The sequence below is a fragment of the Panthera leo genome, chromosome D4 (genome assembly GCF_018350215.1).
Source record: "Panthera leo isolate Ple1 chromosome D4, P.leo_Ple1_pat1.1, whole genome shotgun sequence".
Classification (NCBI taxonomy): domain Eukaryota; kingdom Metazoa; phylum Chordata; class Mammalia; order Carnivora; family Felidae; genus Panthera; species Panthera leo.
The window spans coordinates 28,792,109-28,814,303 of record NC_056691.1 but is presented as its reverse complement, the minus strand read 5'-3'; the positions used below and the strand labels follow the sequence as shown (position 1 = coordinate 28,814,303).

At 40.6% G+C, this 22,195-nt stretch overlaps 1 protein-coding gene across 11 annotated transcripts in view; it reads right to left on the bottom strand.

Annotated features, from left to right (window-relative positions):
• LOC122204446 (aminopeptidase O (putative)) overlaps nt 1-22,195 on the bottom strand; it is a 342,257-nt gene that overhangs the window by 268,301 nt on the left and 51,761 nt on the right. For all 11 annotated transcript variants that reach the window (XR_006195667.1, XR_006195669.1, XR_006195668.1 and 8 more), the window contains exon 4: nt 2,162-2,315. Coding sequence is in view for 8 of the 11 variants with exons in the window: in XM_042911920.1 (XP_042767854.1) it covers nt 2,162-2,315 (154 nt within the window). In the remaining 3 variants the exon portion in view is untranslated. The remainder of the gene's footprint in view (nt 1-2,161; nt 2,316-22,195) is intronic.

The following is a 22,195-nucleotide window of genomic DNA, read 5'->3' as shown; positions in this document are numbered from 1 at the left end:
GCCATGGCTTCCTCCTTCACAATTACGGGCACAAAGTGAAAAGCCATCTCTGTTGCTATGGGCAGTAGAAAGAGCACATAAGAAGTGGTCCTGCCCACTCCCCAACCTCGTATCCCTGGGAATATGGCTAGAAGGAAAAAATAACAAATGTCTTTCTTTGCCTTGCACTACAGCGCACGGTTTTCAACTGCACACCTCCTCTAACAGTCAAGCAGCCCTGAGGCTGTAGGTGAAGAGCACAGTGCTTCTTCATCATGAAGAATTTGACAACCCCAAGCAGTCTTTATTCTACAGAGAAGCACAGTACAGCTTTGCCCCAGGAAACCTACCCAACCAGTAGGGACAGCACCCTCATGCTCAAAGGCAGAATTCTCAATTTCTGTCTTCCGTTCTAAGGCGACTCATTCCAATCAATAAGAGTGACTCAGACATGGCAGTGACTCTCCAGGTGGGAAGGTGGATCAGACTCCAAGTAAGGCATGGACATTATACACAGTTTTTAAAACTCCCCAGGAAAGATTCTGAATCACTTCTATAGGGGATCAAGCCCAGATGGGAATCCAGGTGTTGTAACTCAGTAGAGATATGAACACGGACATATTGCTGTCTAAAACCTCAATACCTTTATCTATAAAATGGAGATAATAAAGCCTATCTATCTTATAGGCTTATCCTCAGGACTAATCAAGATGACATTTAAGTCAAGACTTTTCCTGATTTCAAGCATCCAATGACTTCTCTATCATTTTGGGATAGGCTAGGGTATGTTGCAATAACAAACATCCTCAGTGTTTCAGTAGCTTAACAACAGAAAAAAGTTTATTTCTTGTTCCTAACAAGTCCACTGAGGATCGCACTAACTCTCTAGAGCACCTGTCCTCCCTATGCAGAAATTTTGCCACCCAAAACAGAGTAGGCCACATTGGCCTACTCTGAGCTCAGTGGCAGGAAAGGGTCTCACGTGCAAGTAAGTATTCCCACGTGAAAGTAATATGTGTCACTTCTATCCACAACTCTCCTCTTCCCAAGAGTGCATAAGTAAAATCCAATAAGCAATCTAGGATACTGTGTATAGCTCAGGGAAGACTAGTCCAAAATAGGCAAGTTACTAAGCAGGAAGTGGAAATCCCTTCTATTCCTCCAAAAAGCAAAATGCAAGTGGTAAGACATGCTTGTCATAGGAGAGGGCTCAATGGCTTTATGTCCTAACAGTACCAACCACCACTGCAACCACTGCAGTAAGAGTGAAAACAACATGGCAAAACACAACCAACACAAGGGAATTTGCACTAAAAGCGTATCTTGGTTGGTTTACTCTGGGCTTTCTCTACCAGAAGGTACTGGACATAGTGACTGTGTATAAACAGGAAAAGTGGTTAAACTAAGCTGGGTGTACAAGTCCCAGGAATGAAGCATGATGCAATAATGCACAATTTGGACACTTCGTACCTCCTATGTCCATTCCCTTCCTCCCTTTTGGTTCTCAAAGCTAGAAACAGTTGAAGGTCTGGGGAAGCTGCAAGTGAATATCCAATGGCCTATGCTGATTTTTAAACACTTTAAACTGATTTTCTCTGGTCCACTTTGAAAAAGAAGGAATCACTACTCAAGTTAATGGAGTCCTAACCCAGGAGGTTACTTGTAACCATGACCTTGTGACAAGCTACCTTGTGTCCTGTGCTCCAAAGTAGACTGACAAGCCCCACTGATGGAGGGCCACCCCTACAAACGCACTGCTAACAGCAGTCCTTGGAACGAAAACAGTAGAGTGGCCTACGAAGTAATCCAGCAGACAAGCAACTCCTCTTTATTGTGTTTTTGACCAAATTGGCATTGAAAACCAAAATTAAAAAGTGTAGAAGGAGGGAAGGCATTGAATCTGAGGATTCTGTTGACTTAACCAAACACATAAAAATATTTCACCTGACTTCACAGAGGATTTCATATATACTTCTTTTCTTTTCTTTCTTTCTGCATAAACAATATGCCCACATTTCTGCCTCTCAACTCCCTTTCCCTCCCAGTAGGGTTTTCCTGCTTTGATTAATCATATTTTGGTTTAGTTTCTCAGCAGGGATGACTCACATTCCCAGTGCTTGGAATAAATGCATCATACTGCTCCCTTAAGTGTTTGTTTTTCAGCAAGTTCCCAAATACGAACCTGAAGTCAGCCTCGGAAGGTGACAGAGATCTCTCTGCTGCCAGATCATTGGATGAGCAGGTCTCTGGCTTCATTTCTGTCCAGGATCCCACTGCGATTGTGAAGGTGGAGGCCGGCATTGGCATGGTTACATAGTAATGCCAGCTTGAGCACCCTATAAACAGAAGGAGAAAATCCGTAATGAGGCCAATGAATGGTTCTGGACGTCACTCTGTACCTTTTCGCTTTAGGCACTTAAAGAATTTGTGTGATAAGATGGCATGAGCTACTCCTGGAGATGGGTCATATCTACTCAAGGGGCATCACTGCAGTTCTCAGGCAGAGCCTAGAGGGATGACGGTTTCAGGGCAGCTAAGGAAGTTTGTATCTCCTTAAAGACCAGGGATCAGTTTGAAGCACTTCAAGTGAGGCTATAAATAAAGGGTGGCACTTGAGATGGTCACGTAAGGGCTACAAACACATAAAGGGCACAGGCTGTATGCTGCTATAGAAACAAGAACATCTTTTGTTCATACATATTGCCTAGAGCAGTGTTTGGCATAAAAAAAAGATGCTCTGCTGAATACATAGATGAAGAAATGAACACATGAATGATCACTACTGTGCTGCTAAACTATTTTGTCTAAATTCAATTTAAGTCCATCTAAAATGGATATGGTAGAGAATGGAGAGACCAGGGAAGGAAGATACCTGGGTTTTAGTCCCAACTCTGAAACTAATTAGCTCTGGAAGCTTAGGTTTATCCCTTATCCTTTTTATCTGTACAGGTATTGGGCTCCTCCCCCATTCCTTAAGGAGCAGATGAAAACCAGGCCTAGAGAGTTTCAGGGGAGCCAAGGACTCCCAGCTAGTTTGTAACAGGCCTGGAATTTCAGCTGAGGCTCCCCACCCCAGCCAAGGGTGTGTGTTCCACTTAGGCCAAAACATAGTGAAGGTGTTTACAAAAAAAACAAATGACTGATAGTTTATAACACTATACTTCTTACTTCTACGATGGGAAAATGCTTTCACTGTTTCTGATATCTGAATGCACCCTACAACCTGATCTAATACAGTATTTTTTTTTTTTCCTGAGCATCTGCTATAAATTGATGATGTGCTTAAGGAGAATTCATATCACCTCTTGTTATGGAACACACTTCTCCTTTCCTCATGTTCCATGTAGGGAACTTCCATTACTCAAATAGCCCTAGTCTCTCTTTCAGCCCCATACTAATTCTTTTGCAGGAGCTATTCTTGTCATTCTTTTTTTAAAGTAAATGTATTTTTTTTAACGTTTATTTATTTTTGAGACAGAGAGAGACAGAGCATGAACAGGGAGGGGCAGAGAGAGAGGGAGACACAGAATCTGAAACGGGCTCCAGGCTCTGAGCTGTCAGCACAGAGCCCGACGTGGGGCTCGAACTCACAGACCGTGAGATCATGACCTGAGCCGAAGTCGGACACTTAACCAATTGAGCCACCCAGGCGCCCCTTTGTCATTCTTGTTAAAAGTTTTAGAGGGCCATACACTCATGGAGTGGCCTGTGATTGTCCAATATGATCAGTGAGTGGATAAGATGTCAAATTCAGAGTCAAATAGTTAACATGCCCACATTGGCCAGTAGACCTAACATGACATTTTTCAAAGTGTTTTTTTACCTGTAAAAATCAATAATAAAGGTTAGATTTCGATCTCCCTATGCTTGTCTTCTCTGTCTCTCAACTCATTTGAAACTCCAAAAGCTAGAGGGGTCATTATTTATTATCCCCTGAAACTACCAACTTAGATCCAAAGAAACAAAATTTTAGGGGCACCTGGTTGACTCAGTCAGTGGAGCACAGAACTCTTGATCTTGGGGTTGTAAGTTCAAGCCCCACGTTGGGTGTAAAGATTACTTAAAAATAAAATCTGGACCAGCTGGGTGGCTCAGTCAGTTAAATGTCCAACTCTTGATTTTGGCTTGTATCATGATCTCATGGCTTGTGGGATAAAGCCCTGCATCGGGCTCTGTGCTAACAGCAGAGCTCTCTCTCTCTCTCTCTCTGCCCCTCCTCCCACTTGCACGCGCCCGTTCTCTCTCAAAATATACTTAACATAAAATCTTGGGGTGCCTGGGTGGCTCAGTCAGTTGAGCGACCGACTTCGGCTCAGGTCACGATCTCACGGTTTGTGAGTTCGAGCCACATGTCGGGCTCTGTGCTGACAGCTCAGAGCCTGGAGCCTGCTTCTGATTCTGTGTCTCCCTCTCTCTCTGTCCCTCCCCTGCTCGTGCTCTGTCTCTGTCTCAGAAATAAATAAACATTAAAAAAATAATAATACAATCTTTTTTTTTATGTTTGTTTATTTTTGAGAGAGAGAGAGGGAGACACAGAACCTGAAGCAGGCTCCAGGCTCTGAGCTGTCAGCACAGAGCCCGATGAGGGGCTCAAACCATGAACCGTGAGATTCATGACCTAAGCCAAAGTCAGATGCTTAACCGACTGAGTCACCCAGGCACCCCAAAATAAAATAAAATCTTAAGAAAAAAATTTAAATAGAAAACAAAGGCTTAAACATAAAGAAAAACTATGATATCAAGTTTGAATAAGTATGATAGGACATGAAGTTTGGAAGTCACTGGAGGAGATATTTGATGAAAGAATATAGAAGGGCACACTCAGAACTACTGGAAACCCATCACAGAGGCAGCCATGCTCCCAAACCTGTTTGTAAGTTCATCCTGCTTCTGGAGTCAGAACGGCCACTCTAAGAAGCTAAAGGCACACTCCTCTTTAAAGAGACAACTAAATCCAGTGATGTTGGAGCCAATCCGGTGATGTGTGTAGCTTCTACTCAGCTTGAAAGAAAGCCACAGCTTTAAAGAGAACAGCTGCTCTGATCCCCAGCCAGTAAGAAGAGGGTAGAGACAGTCACAGCAGACCTAATAAAAGCATGACATGGACTCAGCAGGACACGCTGCACTGAGCCCACCTCCCTCGTTTTTCTACCTTCCCTTAACTACCTCATTCCCTGCAACCTGATGCCGCCCCATGGTTGCTCCATGAAGACCTTCAGTTTGGACTGAACACGATGAGAGGTTGAGGGGAGGCTGGAGATGAAAGAAGAGGAAAGGAGTTGTGGGTGAGGAACTAAATCTTTGGAACAGCCTCGGTTTAAAAGAAAAATCTTGACTAACAAAATTCTCTTAATCAAAGGGCTGTGGTCTGGTCATGCTTTCTGTGATGTACACTTTGCAGTGTTTACCGTGGGCCATTGAATTTTCCTTTTAAAAACTTCAGACACTGGGCATTCGATAAATAGCAATGGTGAGGCTTTCAGGTAAAAATGGAAGACTGAACACATGAAGCTACTTTTGCTTCCTCTCAAAGCCCAATTAAAGGACAGTAAAAGGATTTTTTTTTTTTAAGATTTTTAAAATTTTTAAGTAATCTCTACACCCAACATGGGGCTCAAACTCACAATGTCAAGATCAAGAGTCGCACACTCCAATGACTGAGCCAGACAGGCACCCCGTAAAAGGATTTAAAAAAAAAAAATCCATACACCAAGAAGAACAGGGAGAATAAAATAGGAGACAGGAGCTGCAAAATACTGGAAGCTACCATGCGGATGGAGGCAGGGCTAAAGACGCAGCCGATCTGAATCCTGAGTTGGCAACGGAGAAAGACAAGAGCCACCTCATTTTATCCTCTAGAAACCCCAGAAAGCTGGGGGTGGAAGAAGCACAAAACTAAGCAGGCCTGGCTGAATGACCATCTAAGAAGGGCTTAGATCCCCAGATGGACTCCCCTACTCCACACACCTGTGCTAGCTCCCCCGCACACTGCCCCCCACAACACCCCAGCAAATAACTGGAGATTTGTTTTCTATAGAGAGTAAGAGAGAAGGCCTCTAGACTGGGGGCGGCTGTGGGTGGGGGTGGGGAAGAAGGGAGGAAACTGGCACAGTTGAAGGCAAATGAATGGGATTAGATGAACATACGCATATCAGATGCTGAGACCACCAGCCAGCTTCTCATTTGGTTCCCAGAGTGCAGGCAATCAGTCTTTTACCCTCCAGGCAGAGGAATGAAAAAGCTGAACAGCCCAAGAGAAGGCAACTAAGGAGACTTAAGTTGGAGGTGTCCTATGATCAGCCTATGGTGAAGCTAGCTCACAGCTGAGAAGCCCTACGTGGGCACAGAGCTTCCGGTCAGTATTTTAGTCCCTACTCCTGAATGCCTACAGACAAATCAAGCACCTCCAGGACATCTAGAAAGCCTCTGACGTGAAACAGAGATGAAAACGAGCAACTTGAAGGTCAGTGGTGTTGTGAGGAGAAGAAAACTTCAAAGAACACCAAACATATACCCACTAAGTATACACTGCTAAGTATTGCAGTGCTGAAATAAGAAGAGTATAATATAAAAAAGGAGCATTCCAAAGTAAAGAGAATTAAAACCACGATAGAAGAAAAGAAAAATTCAATAAAGGTGTGAGATGGAATGGAAAGCTGAGGAAATCTCCCAAAAAGTAGCGAAAGAAGAAAAAAAAAAAAAAGAGGGAAAAATAGAAACCAGTTCCGCAGGCCCAATATCCAAGTAATAGAAGCTCCAGAAAAAGACAACAGAGAAAAGAGAAAGGGAAAAAAAATCATCAGTTAAAAAATTTGAGAAGATTTCCTCAAATTTAAGGGGCCATGAGTTTCCAGATTGAAAGGGCACATAACCCAGGACACTAGATACAAATCAATCCACATCAAGATACTTCATTTTGAAATTTAGAACCCTAGGGACAAAGACAAGATTCCACAAGCTTCCAAAAAGAAGGAAAAAAATCAACATATAATAAGGACATTTTCAGACATGCAGTTTCACAAAAAATTCACCTCCCACGTATCCTATTCTCTGGAAGCTACTTAAGTATGTAAAATATGCTTCACAAAGATATAGTAAACCAAGAGGAAGGCAGACAAGCCAATACAAGAGAGAAGCACAGGGAATCTGTAGACTAATGGAGAAGGGTGATCCCAGGCGTCAACTATGCGCCCAGCAGAGAGGGTAACCCAGCTCTTCAGCAGATTCCAGGACCCTGGGAAAGACTGCTTCAGGAGGAAATTGATAGGCAACTTGATGTATTCGAGCACCTTAGAAGATTGAAACAACTTTCAACACCTCTGGGGTTGGTAAATACTAAGCAAATAGGAAAAACAAACAATAAAACAATGATTAACGCCATGAAAAACTAACATGTACAGAAACAATAACATAATCAAAGCTGTACAAGACTCAGCTTCTAAGAACATAGATATAATGATGTGAAGAACATTGATCTAATCAAGGTTATGAAATTTATTACATCGGGACGATGGGATTTGGGGAAGGGGGTATGTGTGTTACGAGGGCATGGAGAGAGCTAAATCCTCACCTGCCAGAGTGGGAAGATCAACCCTGAACAGTCCTGCATCTTACTGAACAACATGGACATATATATCAGATAATCAGCTAAAAGATGTGAAAGGGGTTACTTCTGAAACAGAAGAAATACAGTAGAGGTATTTTGGGGAGGAGTATAATAAACCCAATAGAACTATTTCACTCTTTGAATATGTGCCTTTTTAGTATAAAAAAATAAAAATAATCAGTCAACTAATGAAAAAAGAACAATATTTTTGGTCCTAAGATTATACTGAAATGATAACATACAACTCAGAAGTAAGAGGCAATTTAGAGATAAGGAAGAGGTACTAACCTATTAGAAAGTCCTTCTAAGAATAAAGCACTGGCAATGACTCTTTGGATATGACATGAAAAGCATAAGCAACAAAAGCAAAACTAGACAAGCAGGACTACATCAAACTAAAAAGCTTCTGCACAGAAAAAAAAAATAAAACAACCCACGAAAATCATCAACAAAATCAAAGGGCAACCTACAGAATGGGAGAAAATATTTGCAAACCACCTATCTGATAAGGAATTAATATCCAAAACATATAAGGAACTCCTACAAATCAACAGCAAAAAATACGATTAAAAATGAGTAAAGAACCTGGATAGACATTTTTCCAAAGATATTCAAATCACCAACAGGTACATGAAACCACGCTCAACATCACTAGTCATCAGGGAAATGCAAATCGAAACAACAGTGAGAGATCACCTCCCACCTGCCAGAATGGCTACTATCAAAAAGTCAAGAAACAACAAGTTTTGGTGAGAATGTGGAACAGAGAAAGGGGCCTGTTGTGCACTGTTACTGGGAGTGTAAATTGGTGCAGCCCTGTGGAAAAGAGTATAGAGGTTCCTCAAAAAAATTAAAAATAAAACTAACATACGATCCAGCACTTCCTCTTCTGGGTTTGTGCCTGAAGAAAATGAAATCACTATCTCAAAGAGATTTCTACACTCCTATGTTCATTGCAATGTTCTTTACAAAGGCCAAGGCATGGAAACAACCTAAGTGTCCATCGACACATGAATGGATAAAGAAAGTGAAGTATACGCGCACAACGGAATACTACTTGCCATAAAAAAAGAAGGAAATCCCGCCATTTTGACAACATGGGTGGACCTTGGAGGCATTATCCTAAGTAAAACACATCAGACAGAGAAAGACAAATACTGAATGACCTCACATATTTGTGGAATCTAAAAAAATCATCAAACTCACAGAGACAGATTATAAATTGGTGGCTGCCAGGGGTTGGGGGGCAGGGGAGGTGGCAGAGAAATGGGTGAAGGTGGTCAAAGGAAACAAACTTCCAGTTACAAGATAAATAAGTTCACAGGGTGTAATGTACAGCAAGGTGACTACAGTTAACAATCCTGTATTGTATATGTGAAAGTTGATCAGAGAGTGGATCTTAAAAGTTCTTAAAACAAAAAAAATGTAATTACATGGGGTGATGGATGTGTTAACTAACATTATTGTGGTAATCATTTTGCAGTATATACAGATATCAAATCATGACGTTGTACACCGTAAGCAATGTTATATGTCAATTATATCTCAGTAAAGCTGAGAGGGAAAAGAGAGGAAACCGTGTACACAACAGGCTTTCTCCCTACGCTCTGCACTGAAGTTTTGATCTGATGTTTACTGTCTCTTTGGTTCTTGTACCATACAACTGGCACATGGGCAAGAGGAGGCTTCTGGAAACAGCAAGAACTAGAACTGCTTTCCAGAGAGAACAGTGCTAATGGAATAAGTGGTTTCTGCTAGATGCTATGCAAGGTCACAGAGAGGGCCCAATCACATCCTGTCCCAGGGCCTTTACTGGAATGTCTGTATCCTAGAGGTGATGTGGGGAGGGCACTGGAAGCCATAAAGAGATGTGGCAGGGAAGAGGGAGAGATCAATGTGTTTGTTTTATTTTATTTTATTTTTTTTCGGGCAGAAACCTTAAACGACCTGAAGTTTGGGAGTGAGATAGCAAAAGTGATAGCAGAACCTCAGTCAAGCCCAGCAAAAATATATCCAAACTGCCACTGCTCCCTTGTAGTCTTCTCTGAAGTTAAACAATGGAAAGAAAGGATTTGGGGGGCAGGATGTATTGAAAATATCACTCAAACCCATATCTTAAATGTTCAAGATGATTTTCTTCTATATGATCCTCAGGATTTTTCATTTTTTAAGATTCTTAAAGTTCCTTTACTTAGTGGAGGTCATTTAGAATAAACTGTTTCATATTTCGAGCCTTAACAGCAAAAAAGTTTCTCTAGGCTACCAAGTGATGGTTAAACAGGGGCGGATCAATGCGCTGGGCCAAATAAAAACTGGCTAGAAATGCGTTTCCCAAAGACCCTTGTTGGACCCTTCACAGAGGCTCCCCAAAGCTGTCCAGCCCTGGGCTTCTTGCCCAACCCTGGGTGAATGTTGGAGCAACCGCTGTGACAACTGAACGCTTTCAGTTCTCTGGGGGAGGTTTTTACTAGTTTCTTACTATGAGGGCATGTCTGGTAGAAAAGTCTCATTGGGGTTGTCTGTTAATGGATTATTCCACTGAGCCCAATCTTGTATGAAGACTGCCCACTGCCACAGGGAGCTAGCTGCTCAAGGAATACCTGATCTCATCTTCGAACCCAACGGCAAAAAATGCAAGTAACAAGGTGGAAATACTGCCCCAGAAAGCAGAGCATGCATTCCAAAGACAAAGAGAAATAATTTCTGGATTATCTATTGTTTGGGATAAGCCTACCTTGCAAAGAGAATTGATGAGAGCTTATTTCTTCTGAATATGTCCATTGATTAAGTTCCAGCTCTGGAATCTGACTGCTGGGGTCCAACTCCCTGAGCCACACTTACCAGTTTGGGCACATTGCTTAATCTCTCTATGCATCAGTTTCCTCATCTATAACAAGGGAATAATCATAGTATCTGCCTCATAGGATTATGTGAGGATTAAATTAGATAATATATATAGAAATCACTCGACATAGTAATTGGCACATAATAAGTGTTGAAGAAATGTTAACTGCTGTTGTCTTTACAACTACCTCCCCCTGTTGCTTGGGCTGACTGTCTGGAGACAGAGACAAAGAATGTTGAAGGTATGGCTGCCACATGTGCACCAAAGCCTGTGGCCTGATGAGGCCCACATATGGGGGTTTAAGGTTGAATGGCATTAAAACGCAGTGCACACAAAGCGATCCATTTAAAGGAGAATGACAGCCCAAAGGGGGCATCCTGTATGACTTCATATAGAATGGGCCATTTGGAGACTATTTAAATGGTGTTTACTTTAAATGAGCCATCCTCGATGAAACAGACAGTGAATGCCTTCATTTTCCTTTTTGATTCAATCCACTTGCCCTAGACTCCCTTGCTACACCAGCTGCAAAACAAAGAGAACACGCTGTACTTGAATTAACCCAGAGTTTTTCCTCTGCAAAGGCCAGAAGCCCATCACACCACTGGATGATTTCACGGCCAGGCCGGATTCATTAGCAAGACTAACAGGGAGGGGGGAGGTAGGAAGGGGCCCAGAGGAAGTGGCACTCCCTAACCAAGCAGGCTTGAGCAGCCACCCATCTTGCCTCCCTTCTGGGCCTCCTCAGAAAGCTCCTGAATACCCCTTCACCACCTCCTCAAACTGGAACTTACTAAGGGTGGAAAATTCTTATACTCCGATGGTCTCACGAGTAAGACAGATACATCATATCAAGTATTGTTCTTATGATCACAATAGCAGCTGCTATAAGATCCAAATAGACCTGTTCGTGTCCAGAATGGAATTGAAATTTTCTTTGAAGATGATTGTATTTTTTGTAGGTATGATAAGGATTTGAAATAGGTCACTTTTTAAATCATAAGAGGCAGTTCAAAGTTTAGTTTTAAAAATTCTTATAACTGGAGTGTTAAAACAATTCCCTTAATTATTTTCTTATTTATCACATTTTAAGACACCATCCTATGAATAGTTTTAAAGGTTCAGTCTTCCTCCATCGGAAGAGGAAAGAGGAAAAAGGAAGAATTTGATGGAATCAGCCCATGGAAGCAGAAAGAACTTTTTTACACTAAGCCTGTAAAAAACCTTGCTCATTATTTGGGAAGATCACTTTTATAAAAAGAAAACCAGAAGAAAATTAAGATACTGTAGTCATTTTGACACATCAATTATGCCCACGAATAGTAAATTAAATACAAAATATATGGAAAGTCATTATCCTATTCTTAGGGGAGTCTTGGAAATACAAAACACACTGTAAAAATACAGCCACCCCATCCACAACCACCCTGCTTCTAGAGGCAAAGGCAGATAATTTATCTTTGCAAAGTTAAACATCTCACAGAATTTTTTTGTTATTTAAGGAGTTATTGTTTTCCCTGAAAATTAAAACAGGCACTTAAATTCTTCCTATTAAAAGCTCTCACTTTATCTTTTAAACCCTTCCACTGTAGGTTAGACAAATAACATGAAGCATTTGGAAACATCAGATTGATACATGCTTTTACTTAACATATCGGGTTTCTTTCCTCAATTCTTCTGTAGCCCCTGCTTGTTTCCTACCTCACGACTGATTTTTTTTTCTCCAGCCCCTCTTCTTAATTTCAGAATTTCCTGCCCAAATTATTCCATGTATCAAGCTATTTTATGATTTTGCAGTATCTTTGTATTACAAATTAAAGGTGTATAGGAACACGTGTATAAAGGAAAATGTGTATTTTTAAGTGTAAGAGATAGTCACACCATACACAATGCGCAGGTTATATATGTGTTGTGTTGTTTTTTTTTTAATAATCACAGATAAATAAAAAGGAGGGAAAGGTCCCGGTTTGGGTTGCTCTTCCTCTCTTGGCTTGCCTGTCCAGTGCTTGGGTCTTTCAGCAAACCCCAGCCCTTTCTCTTTCAGTACTTTTGAGCTGCTGAGTCTACACGTTCTGGTTTTATGAGCTAGTGCCACCCTCTTGAATACCCATGGCGTGACTGTCTTTCGTTAGTTCTTCTCTGCTGTTGCTCAAGGGCGGGAACTGGCACCAGAACAAAGGAGACAGTAAGAATGCCCTGGGCTGGTATGCACCGGCACTGCCTAACCAGGGCCAAGTGCCAGGTCATGCCACCACTTCTCAGGCACTGATGCCACCCAGCAGGGCTTCGGGTTTCCTTCCCCGCAACATGGTACTGCCTGCGGCACAGGACTCCCCGAAGAGAATGACCTTCAAGATCATTCTTATGAACCAGGTAAAAGAGCGCCACCTACTGAACTGAGAACACAAGTACCTCCATTGGTTTTGAGGTTTTCCCTCGCGGTTAACGAATACCTAAAGGAATACATCGCATTTCACCAGGCTTGTTATTCCACATCTCACCCACCATTCTGACCTGTGACACAGATTACCCAGTTCCCCTTAAACTTAAGTACAAAATGGGTCAGCAAACCAGGCACCAAATCATACTGCTGCAGATGGTCACAGGTACACTTGAGAACTTTATTCACATGAGAAAATTCATGAATGTCAAGCCTAAGACAAAAATCCATAGCAAAAAGAATTGGTCCATGCCTGTTGTAATCATCATTAGCCAAAAGACATCATGATGACTTCCCGTATGCCAAATATGGTAAGTAGAGCACTAGGAGGGCAAGCAAGAGCCAGTCAGAAGCAAGTCACAATGAAAAGAATGAATGGACAAAGATTTAGAAAGTGCTGAGACATGATGTGAGGCCTTAAAGTGAGGGATGTAACGGAGCACAACACTGTCTCGATCACCAGGAGCTTTCTAAAGAGAAAAAGGTGAATGCATTCACTCTGTACTCCTATCCCTTGAAACATATGTATGTGTGCTAGCTCAGAATACAGTTTCCTCAGTTCTAGAAACAAGGAGCTTTCTCTACGTTGCATTCTCTCTTTGTGGTGAAAACTCTTAATCATAACCATTCCTAAACGTCTTTTACTTTATCATTTCCTTATACGTAATTCCTGGTTGCATACTGTGGGAGCAGTCTAAGTAGTATTGCTCATTTTGAGCCATCAAGAGGAAAGAAAGTTGGCTTTCAATTGCACACAGGAGGGTCTGGACCCTGAAATCCTGGCTTTTTCCTGGAATTTCCCCACACAGAGTCAAGAGAGAGAATGTCAGAGACTTAGTCTATTGGGCAGGCCAGAGTAGCATTTTGCCCAGGATGAAGTAATGTCTACAGTTTCTTACTTTTGCACAGAAAAATGAAATCAGATACTATGCGAGGGCACATAGAGTTTTTAACACCTTTCTCTTGTTCATATGCTTCTTCTCCTACTTTTGTAAGCAGCTTAGGTTAGTTTTATTCATTTACATCAGGCTTTCCATGAAAAATAAGTGGAATGTTTTATTTATCTAGTAAGTAGGAATACACTAAATTAGACTCTACAAAAATAAAACTAAATTAGACTCTACAAAAATAAAATAAAACTAAACTAAACAAAAGAACTGCAGAACAGGGAAAAATAAGAATGTTGTGTCGTTCTTTTTTCTTTTATTATCTATTGAGCCTAGGAAAAAAGGCATAAACTCTAAACAGAAGCATAAGTACAGAAATGACCCCGCAATCTTTTTTGTTACTATTCAGTAGTGCTTTTAAATGCTCCTTCCATGAACTTCTATCTGATAATACAGAACACATTTTTTAAAGCAAGTACTGAGCACCTATTACATACAAAGCACTTTTGGGGGGCAATGGGTCTCTGTGCATAATAGTTGAGCTACATTTTGGCAGGCAACAGAGGCCAACCGTAACATACAAGCTAACATTTCTATCTGCCCAAATGAAATTATGCTGGGGAAGTTAAATAATAAAGGGGCCAAACCAGCCAATCTAAATTGATAGCTTTGATGTAGCCTTCTTAAAAAAAGGCTAGTGAGGGGCTCCTGGGTGGCTCAGTGGGTTGGGCGTCCGACTTCGGCTCAGGTCATGATCTCGCGATCCGTGAGTTCGAGCCCCGCGTCGGGCTCTGTGCTGACAGCTCAGAGCCTGGAGCCTGTTTCGGATTCTGTGTCTCCCCCTCTCTCTCTGCCCCTCCCCTGTTCATGCTCTGTCTCTCTCTGTCTCAAAAATAAATAAACGTTAAAAAAAAAAAAAAGGCTAGTGACTTCTGAGCTAATAAAATTCTTATGATGGTCATCATGCTGCAATCTAAACCATCAGCCTTCTTTTTGTAAAGAGCGAAGAGGAATGATTTCCCTCCTGTAGCAAGGGCTCAGAGGTCCATCTTCTGATGTCTGTCCCCTGCCCAAAGGCTGCTGTCATTTCTGTTGCTGTTATCTGCCTCATTACATTATGCTGCTCCCAGGTGCTTTGCTTCTTTCGAGAAATCAGCTGGTGCCTGCCAAATGTGCTAATCACACTGATGTGTCACTGTGATGGCAACTGTGACTTGGGGGCCCAGTTTTCCGCTCATGTTTTGGAGGGGAGCTCATCGTTTTAAAGGGCATTGTGCACAACAGAGTGGAGGACCTAGGAGACCACTCTACAATCTAGAAAACATAACTTAGAAAGGAAGTAGTATCATCTTGTAGCCACATACCCTTTTTCTCTAGGGAGCGCACAGAAATTTGGAGGCATTATTCCATCCTCAAGATAGCCATTTTGGAACTAGCAAAGAGCTTTGCTAGTACTCTTTTCCGGTTGTCCTTTGGAAAACCTCAGCTGTGGTCTGTAGGGGAACTGCAGTATTAGGTATTAGTATGAGTATTTTTCCTTGTCTCACTCAATCTTTTCTCAGTTTGAATTGGTAAAGTCTACTCCATGATATCACGTAAGTGTAAGTGGTATGAACATAAGCAAATCCCAGTAGGCATCTCCTTTATTACAACTCTGCCCTGAACTGGTTAATTCTGAAAAAAAGATTCTCAGATATATTCCTGCAGGCATGAAAAATTTCCATGAAAATTTTAAAATCAATTCTTGTTCTAATTTTGATAATCTTCAAATAGACAATTATAGACAGATACGAAAGGGGTCAGAAGGCTTTTTTTCTGTAATAAGCTAGTTAATAAACATTTTAGGCTTTGCAGGCCATACAATCTTTATCACAATAGTTCAGCTCTGCCACTGTAGCACGAAAGCAGCCATAGGCGATGGCCATGTTTCAGTAAAACTTTATTTACAAAAACAGGTAGCAGGCCAGATTTGGCAAGCAGGCTGGATCATCCAGATATAACTGAGTACTGGTAAACAATTTCACAGTTTACATCTGCATTAGTGTATATGATTGCACAGGGACATGCAAAACTGCTTTAATTATTGAAAGATAACAAGAAAAGAACATATGGATGATGTTTTTGGTGAATAAGGACTAGATGACATAATAGTATGCTGTGTAAACAAAAGCTTTACAACACGTGGAAGAAAAGCGGTGGAGGACAAGATCCTTGTGTGGCTCAGGGTAGAAGACGCACAATAATCTCAACAGAACCTTCATGGAGCTGTCCACACTACAGTTATAGTGAGGGGCAATTTCATTTCAGCGAAATAATAATCTTTTCATTAAATTAAGTTGCTAATTTGAATTTTATTGATTTAATAGTTTGGTCTATGTTTAGTTTATATTTGATTTTGGCTTTATAGATGTGTAAGAGTTATTACATAATAATAACATATATAACAAATATTATCGAAATATATAATAATAAATATACTGACCATATCACATATATCATAATAATATATATCAATAATATATCCATAATGTAATATAACATATATTATGTAAAAGTTTATACCCAGTCTTCCATTTATACTTTCTAAAATATCATTCTAAAACAAGTAATTTAAGTCAACTCCAGTGAATCAGGGGATTTTTTTTTCCCCTCCAAAAAGACAAATAATACTCAAGTTTGAGAAACACTGCCAAACACAGCCTTTATATCTGAACTGCAGAGCCAAATTATGAATGAGGAAGTATGTAGCCGTGGTGAAGTGGGAGGAGGGAGAGCCACACAGCATCTGAGGAAGTGTAGTTATCACAAGTAAACCACAATAGGCAGCCACAGAGGCTGGAGGAGTTCAGGTATCAGTGCCTGCTTGAGGCTGTGGCATTTCATATACTCAATCAATTCAGCATGTCACGGAACCACATAGGGAGGGTAGAAAAAGACCCTGTGTGAGCCCAGCAGAAGTTCATTAGACAACTTGCAAGAAGGCACCAGAGCCTGGATAAAGGAGCGGTGTGCTTTGTAACCTCTCCTGTGATTAACAGAGAGAGGGTTTTAGGCAGCATATAAGTAGACAGTGAATGGAATGCAGGGAAATCCATAGACTTTATCCTGTCGGTACATAGCAGAGAGGAAAGCCATGAACACTATTAAAAAACAAAAAACAAAAAACCTCAAAATAAAGGTCAAAGAAAACATTGTTCTAAGGACTCAGAGGAAGAACAAGCCTTGGAAGTCAATTTACTAGACCCCAAACAAGTTCAGCAAACTGGCATTCCAATTATGATACGAGATATAACTTCTATTAAAAAAATAGTAAAAAACCACGCGAAGGCAACAGGCTGAGACAGTGTAACATAGTGAGATCAAAAGACAACAAAGTAATGAGATAAAAAAGATGAGGAAGGATTGCAAGAAACTGTTACAGAAACAACTTAATCTGTAATGGAATTACTACAGAACAAAACGTCTCTAAGGAAAATCAGTGTTATATTATAGACTACTAGTAAAAAATGAAAAGGCAAGCCATACAGACTGGAAGAGTGTATTTGCAATACATACATCGGACAGAAGGTTTGTATCTAGAGTATATAAAGTATTGTTACAATCTAATAATAAAAACAACCAAAAACCCACATTTAATAAATGAGTGAGTTGAAGAGATGTTTTTTTAAAGGAAGATATAGGAATGTACAATAAGCACATGAAAAGTTGCTCACCATCATTAGCCATCAGAGAAATGTGAATTAAAGCCACAAGGAGAAGTTTTTTACCACCAGCTGGAGGGCTAAAATTAAAAGGACTGACAACACCACGTGTTCTGCTGGTGGAACAGAAAATGACTCCATCACTTTGGAACTAGTCTGGCAGATACTTACAGAGTTAAAATATACATATATGATCCCACAATTCCACTCCACGATTACTCAGAAATAAAAACCTGTATCTGCAAAAAGACTTATAATTGAATGTCCACAGCATATGCTCTGTGATGGTCAAAAACAATTCAAATGTCTCTCACCAGGTGGGCAGATAAAACAAAAAACAAACAAAAACCCGTGCAGTTCATTCATATAATGGGTGACTACTCATCAATTATCTTATTTAAAAAAACAAAAATGTTCTAAGCAAAGTCTACTCCCGACATGGGGCTCAAACTCACAACCTTGAGATTAGAGATATGCTCCACCGACTGAGCCAGCCAAGGCCCCCCCCGCCACCAATTTCCTTAAAAGAGTAAAATATTGGGGCGCCTGGGTGGCTCAGTCAGTTGAGCGTCAGACTTCAGCTCAGGTCATGATCTCACGGTTCGTGAGTTCAAGCCCCGTGTCAGGCTCTGTGCTGACAGCTCAGGGCCTGGAGCCTGCTTCGGATTCTTTGTCTCCCTCTCTCTCTGCTCCTCCCCTGCTCACACTCTGTCTCTCTCTCAAAAATAAAGATTAAAAAAAAAAATTTAATAAAAAAAATAATAAAAAAGTAAACTATTGACACCAACAACAATATGGATGCAACTCACAAACATGCAGAGCAAAAGCAGCCCAACATGAAAGAATAAGTCCATTTATGTGAATCCACAGGAGAGGCAGAGATATGGAAATCAGAGCAGTGGGAGACTGGTGTGCGGCTGGGGAGAAATGACTTAAGGAGAGATGGCAAAGGCCCGGGGAATTACCAGGGGAACAGAAAGAGTCTATGTCTTCATAGGGGGGCTGATTAATTACACAGAGATATATATTTGTCACACCTCATGAACAAGGCTTAAATGAACAAGGTATAATACAAAAACAAAATATAAAGATAATATCAGTCCCAAACCACAAACTGTATTAATTAAAACTGGGGAATGTGGATGAGGGAAGAGGAGAGAAGTAAATGCTCATTAAATTTATTATTTGATAAAGAGTGAAGTCAAGAGCTATCAGTTAACTAAATTGTGAAACATCCATTTACAGAATACTCTGTAGTCATAAAAATAATGAGGAAGTTATTATGTTCAGATATAAGATTAGCTATAAGACACATTTATTCTAGAGGAGGAAGCATAATACAAAAAGGTGTATAGCATGTTATGATTTGTGCAACAAAAAAGGAGAAACTATACCATCCACAAAGAAAATTGGTCACCTTGATTGCCTTGGGGGACAATTACTGGGTAGGTGGAAATTAGGAGCAAAAAAGGTAACTTTATTGCAATTTTCTTGTCCTTTGTTCATTTGTTTAAAAAATTTTCTAATTTTTTTAACATTTATTTTTGAGAGAGAGAGAGAGAGAGCAACAGAGTGTGAGTGGGGGAGGGGCAGAAAGAGGAGGAGACATGGAATCTGAAGCAGGCTCCAGGCTCTGAACTGTCAGCACAGAGCCTGACGTGGGGCTCAAACTCACAAACTGTGAGATCCTAACCTGAGCCAAAGTAGGACACTTAACCAAAGGAGCCACCCAGGCACCCCGGTCCTTTGTTCATTTCCAAATGAGCCACGTAAATGTGACCAATTTTTAAAAGTAAAAATTTACTTACTATTTTTTAAATTAAAATTATAATTATTTTTATTATTATTTTTGAGAGAGAGAGAACGTGAGCTGGGAGGGGGCAGAGAAAGAGGGGGACAGAGGATCAGAAGCGGGCTCTGTGCTCTCTGCACAGAGCCCAACGTGGGGCTCGAACTCACAAACCGTGAGATTGTGACCTGAGCCAAAGTCAGATGCTCAACCGACTAAACCCCCCAGTTGCCTCACAAATAAAATTTTTAAATATATTGCTTGTTTTGTTTGGCTTTGACCTTGGGAATCAAGTAAACAGTCACTGAACCCTCCAGTACATGCATAAAACTAGTTTCTGACACAGGAGATCTCACAAATCAAAAGATAACACTTGTCATGATGAGCACTGAGTACTGCAGAGAATTGTTGAATCGCTAGATTTTACACCTGAAACCAATATAACACTGTATGTTAACTATACTGGCGTTAAAATAAAAAACTTAAAAAAAGGAGAGGGGTGAGCCTGAGTGGCTCAGTCCGTTGAGCGTCCAACTTTGGCTCAGGTCATGATCTCATGGTTCCTGAGTTTGAGCCCCACATGGGGCTCTGTGCTGACAGCTCAGAGCTTGGGCCTCAGATTCTATGTCTGTCTGTCTGTTTGTCTGTCTGTCTGTCTCTCTGCTCCTCCCCCACTCTCCCTCTCAGTTTCTCTCTCTCTCTCTCACTCCCTCTCAAAAATAAAGATAATTTTTTTGTTTTAAAAAAGGAGATACTACAAGTCAGCAAAATCTAATAAATGATCTTGGAGCAACTGGTTTCCTATTTGGGGAAAAAAAAAAAGTTTAGTTCTCATTTCATACAGCTGACCAGAATAAACTGCCAACAGATTAAATTACAAAAATTAAACTAAAATTTAAGTAAAAATATTAGAACAAAGCAGATGAATCTCAGAGCAACAAAAGACTTTCTAAGAGAAACTTGACAGATTTGACTACATAAAAATTAAAATCTCCTCTAGGTCAAAAACATTATATGAAATTAAAAGGCATATTATAAACTGGGAAAAATACTTCCACAAATATCATACGAGATTAATAATTTTATTTTATTTTATTCTTTTATATAGGAGATGAGCTTACAGATTTGTTTAATATAAGTTTTATGTGATGAGGGGGCCCCATAAGGAAACAAAGAGCCAAAGAAACCCTCAGCCAGTGTACTTCTCTGCTACGTTTGATGAAGAGTAGACAAGTCAGGAACAGCTAGATGGAAGAGACACATATGAGAAGGGACGTGGGAAGAGGTATGAAACATCCATGCCTTCTCTCTGCATCTTCACATTTACCAACTTGGAGGCTCCACTATCTTTATTTATTTTTTTTTTTTTTATAATTTTTTTTTTTTTTAACGTTTGTTTATTTTTGAGACAGAGAGAGACAGAGCATGAACGGGGGAGGGTCAGAGAGAGGGAGACACAGAATCTGAAACGGGCTCCAGGCTCTGAGCTGTTAGCACAGAGCCCGACGCCGGGCTCGAACTCACGGACCGCGAGATCGTGACCTGAGCCGAAGTCGGCCGCTCAACCGACTGAGCCACCCAGGCGCCCCGAGTATCTTTATTTTTTAAAGACCCAATCAAATTAAAAGGTGAAACAAACTTTCGAAAAGCTTCACTAAGGCTTATTTATTAGAATAAAAATGGGCAAAGGAAGTGAATAGTTAATGAAAATGGTTAAGAAACCCACAAGGACAGGTGCAACCTCACTGATAACCGAAGCGGTCCAATTAAAGAGAGACTTTCTCTTGCCTGTCAGACAGGTGAAGCTCCAGGTTAACCTCAGAGCTAGATAGGTATGGAAATTGGTGCAACCTTTCTGGAAAATAACTTGAGATATGTACCAACAACCTTAAACACGTTCAAAACTTTTGACTCAACACACACTATCTCATTTTATACACACTATCTCCTCAGGAATTTAATGCAACTTTATTCGTAATAGGAAAAACACCCTGTAAATAATAAAAATGCCTGATACTGTGGAAACGTTAAATAAAATCTGATATATATACAACAAAGTTATTATGCAGACATTAAAATCATATTTTTGAAAAATACTTAGTGGCCTGAAAAAATTCAAGATACAGTACAAGTGAAAAGAGTGGAATATAAAACTCTTACATGCTGCGACGACAATTTTGAAATGATAACACGTATTATACATACTGATTTCAAACACTGGGGGGAAATGCAGCAAAATGTTAGCAACCATTTTCTCTAAAGTTATTTTGTGTTACTTCTGCTTTTCTATAAGTGTTAAAGTTTCTATAATAAGTACATAGGAGGAGACACCATATTTTAAATGAAGAAATAATATATATTATAATTACAAAAGTTTTACCTGGCGTCAACACACTCTGGATCTTAACTGAAAATGTTAGCTAGTGCAATAGGCACGTGACTCGCAGACAAAACGTTGATGCGTTAGCACTTGCCTTCCATCTTTCTTACACACCTTTGGTTCAGAACCGAATCGGCAAACAGTGTGTAGAACAGATGCCTTAGCAGGGCATCTCCAGTGGGTCAGCCAACAGGAGTTCGATTGCTCAGTGCAACAAATAACCTGGTACAGGCTCCATGACTGAACTCCAGACAACCCAACTGTAACAGTGTTTCTGTGACACATTTGCCTGCCCAAAAGTCTTCAGCTGAGACCACCCGCTTATGGCCCACAAACCACCAGGTGAAAGCAACTGCTAAAATAATCTAGGAATTGATAACTCTGGCATGAAGAGCCCCGCATGCTTTGTCCAGACTCTCAAGTGCCCCTCCCCATCCCCTGCTGTTTTCTCTGGCAAAATGTTTTTAGTAGGTTCATTCCAACCCAACTAATCAAGGAGCTCTTTAAAGTCGAGAAAAACATTGCGTACTGGATCCCTGGGTCCAGCATGTGCGCAATACAGAAAGAA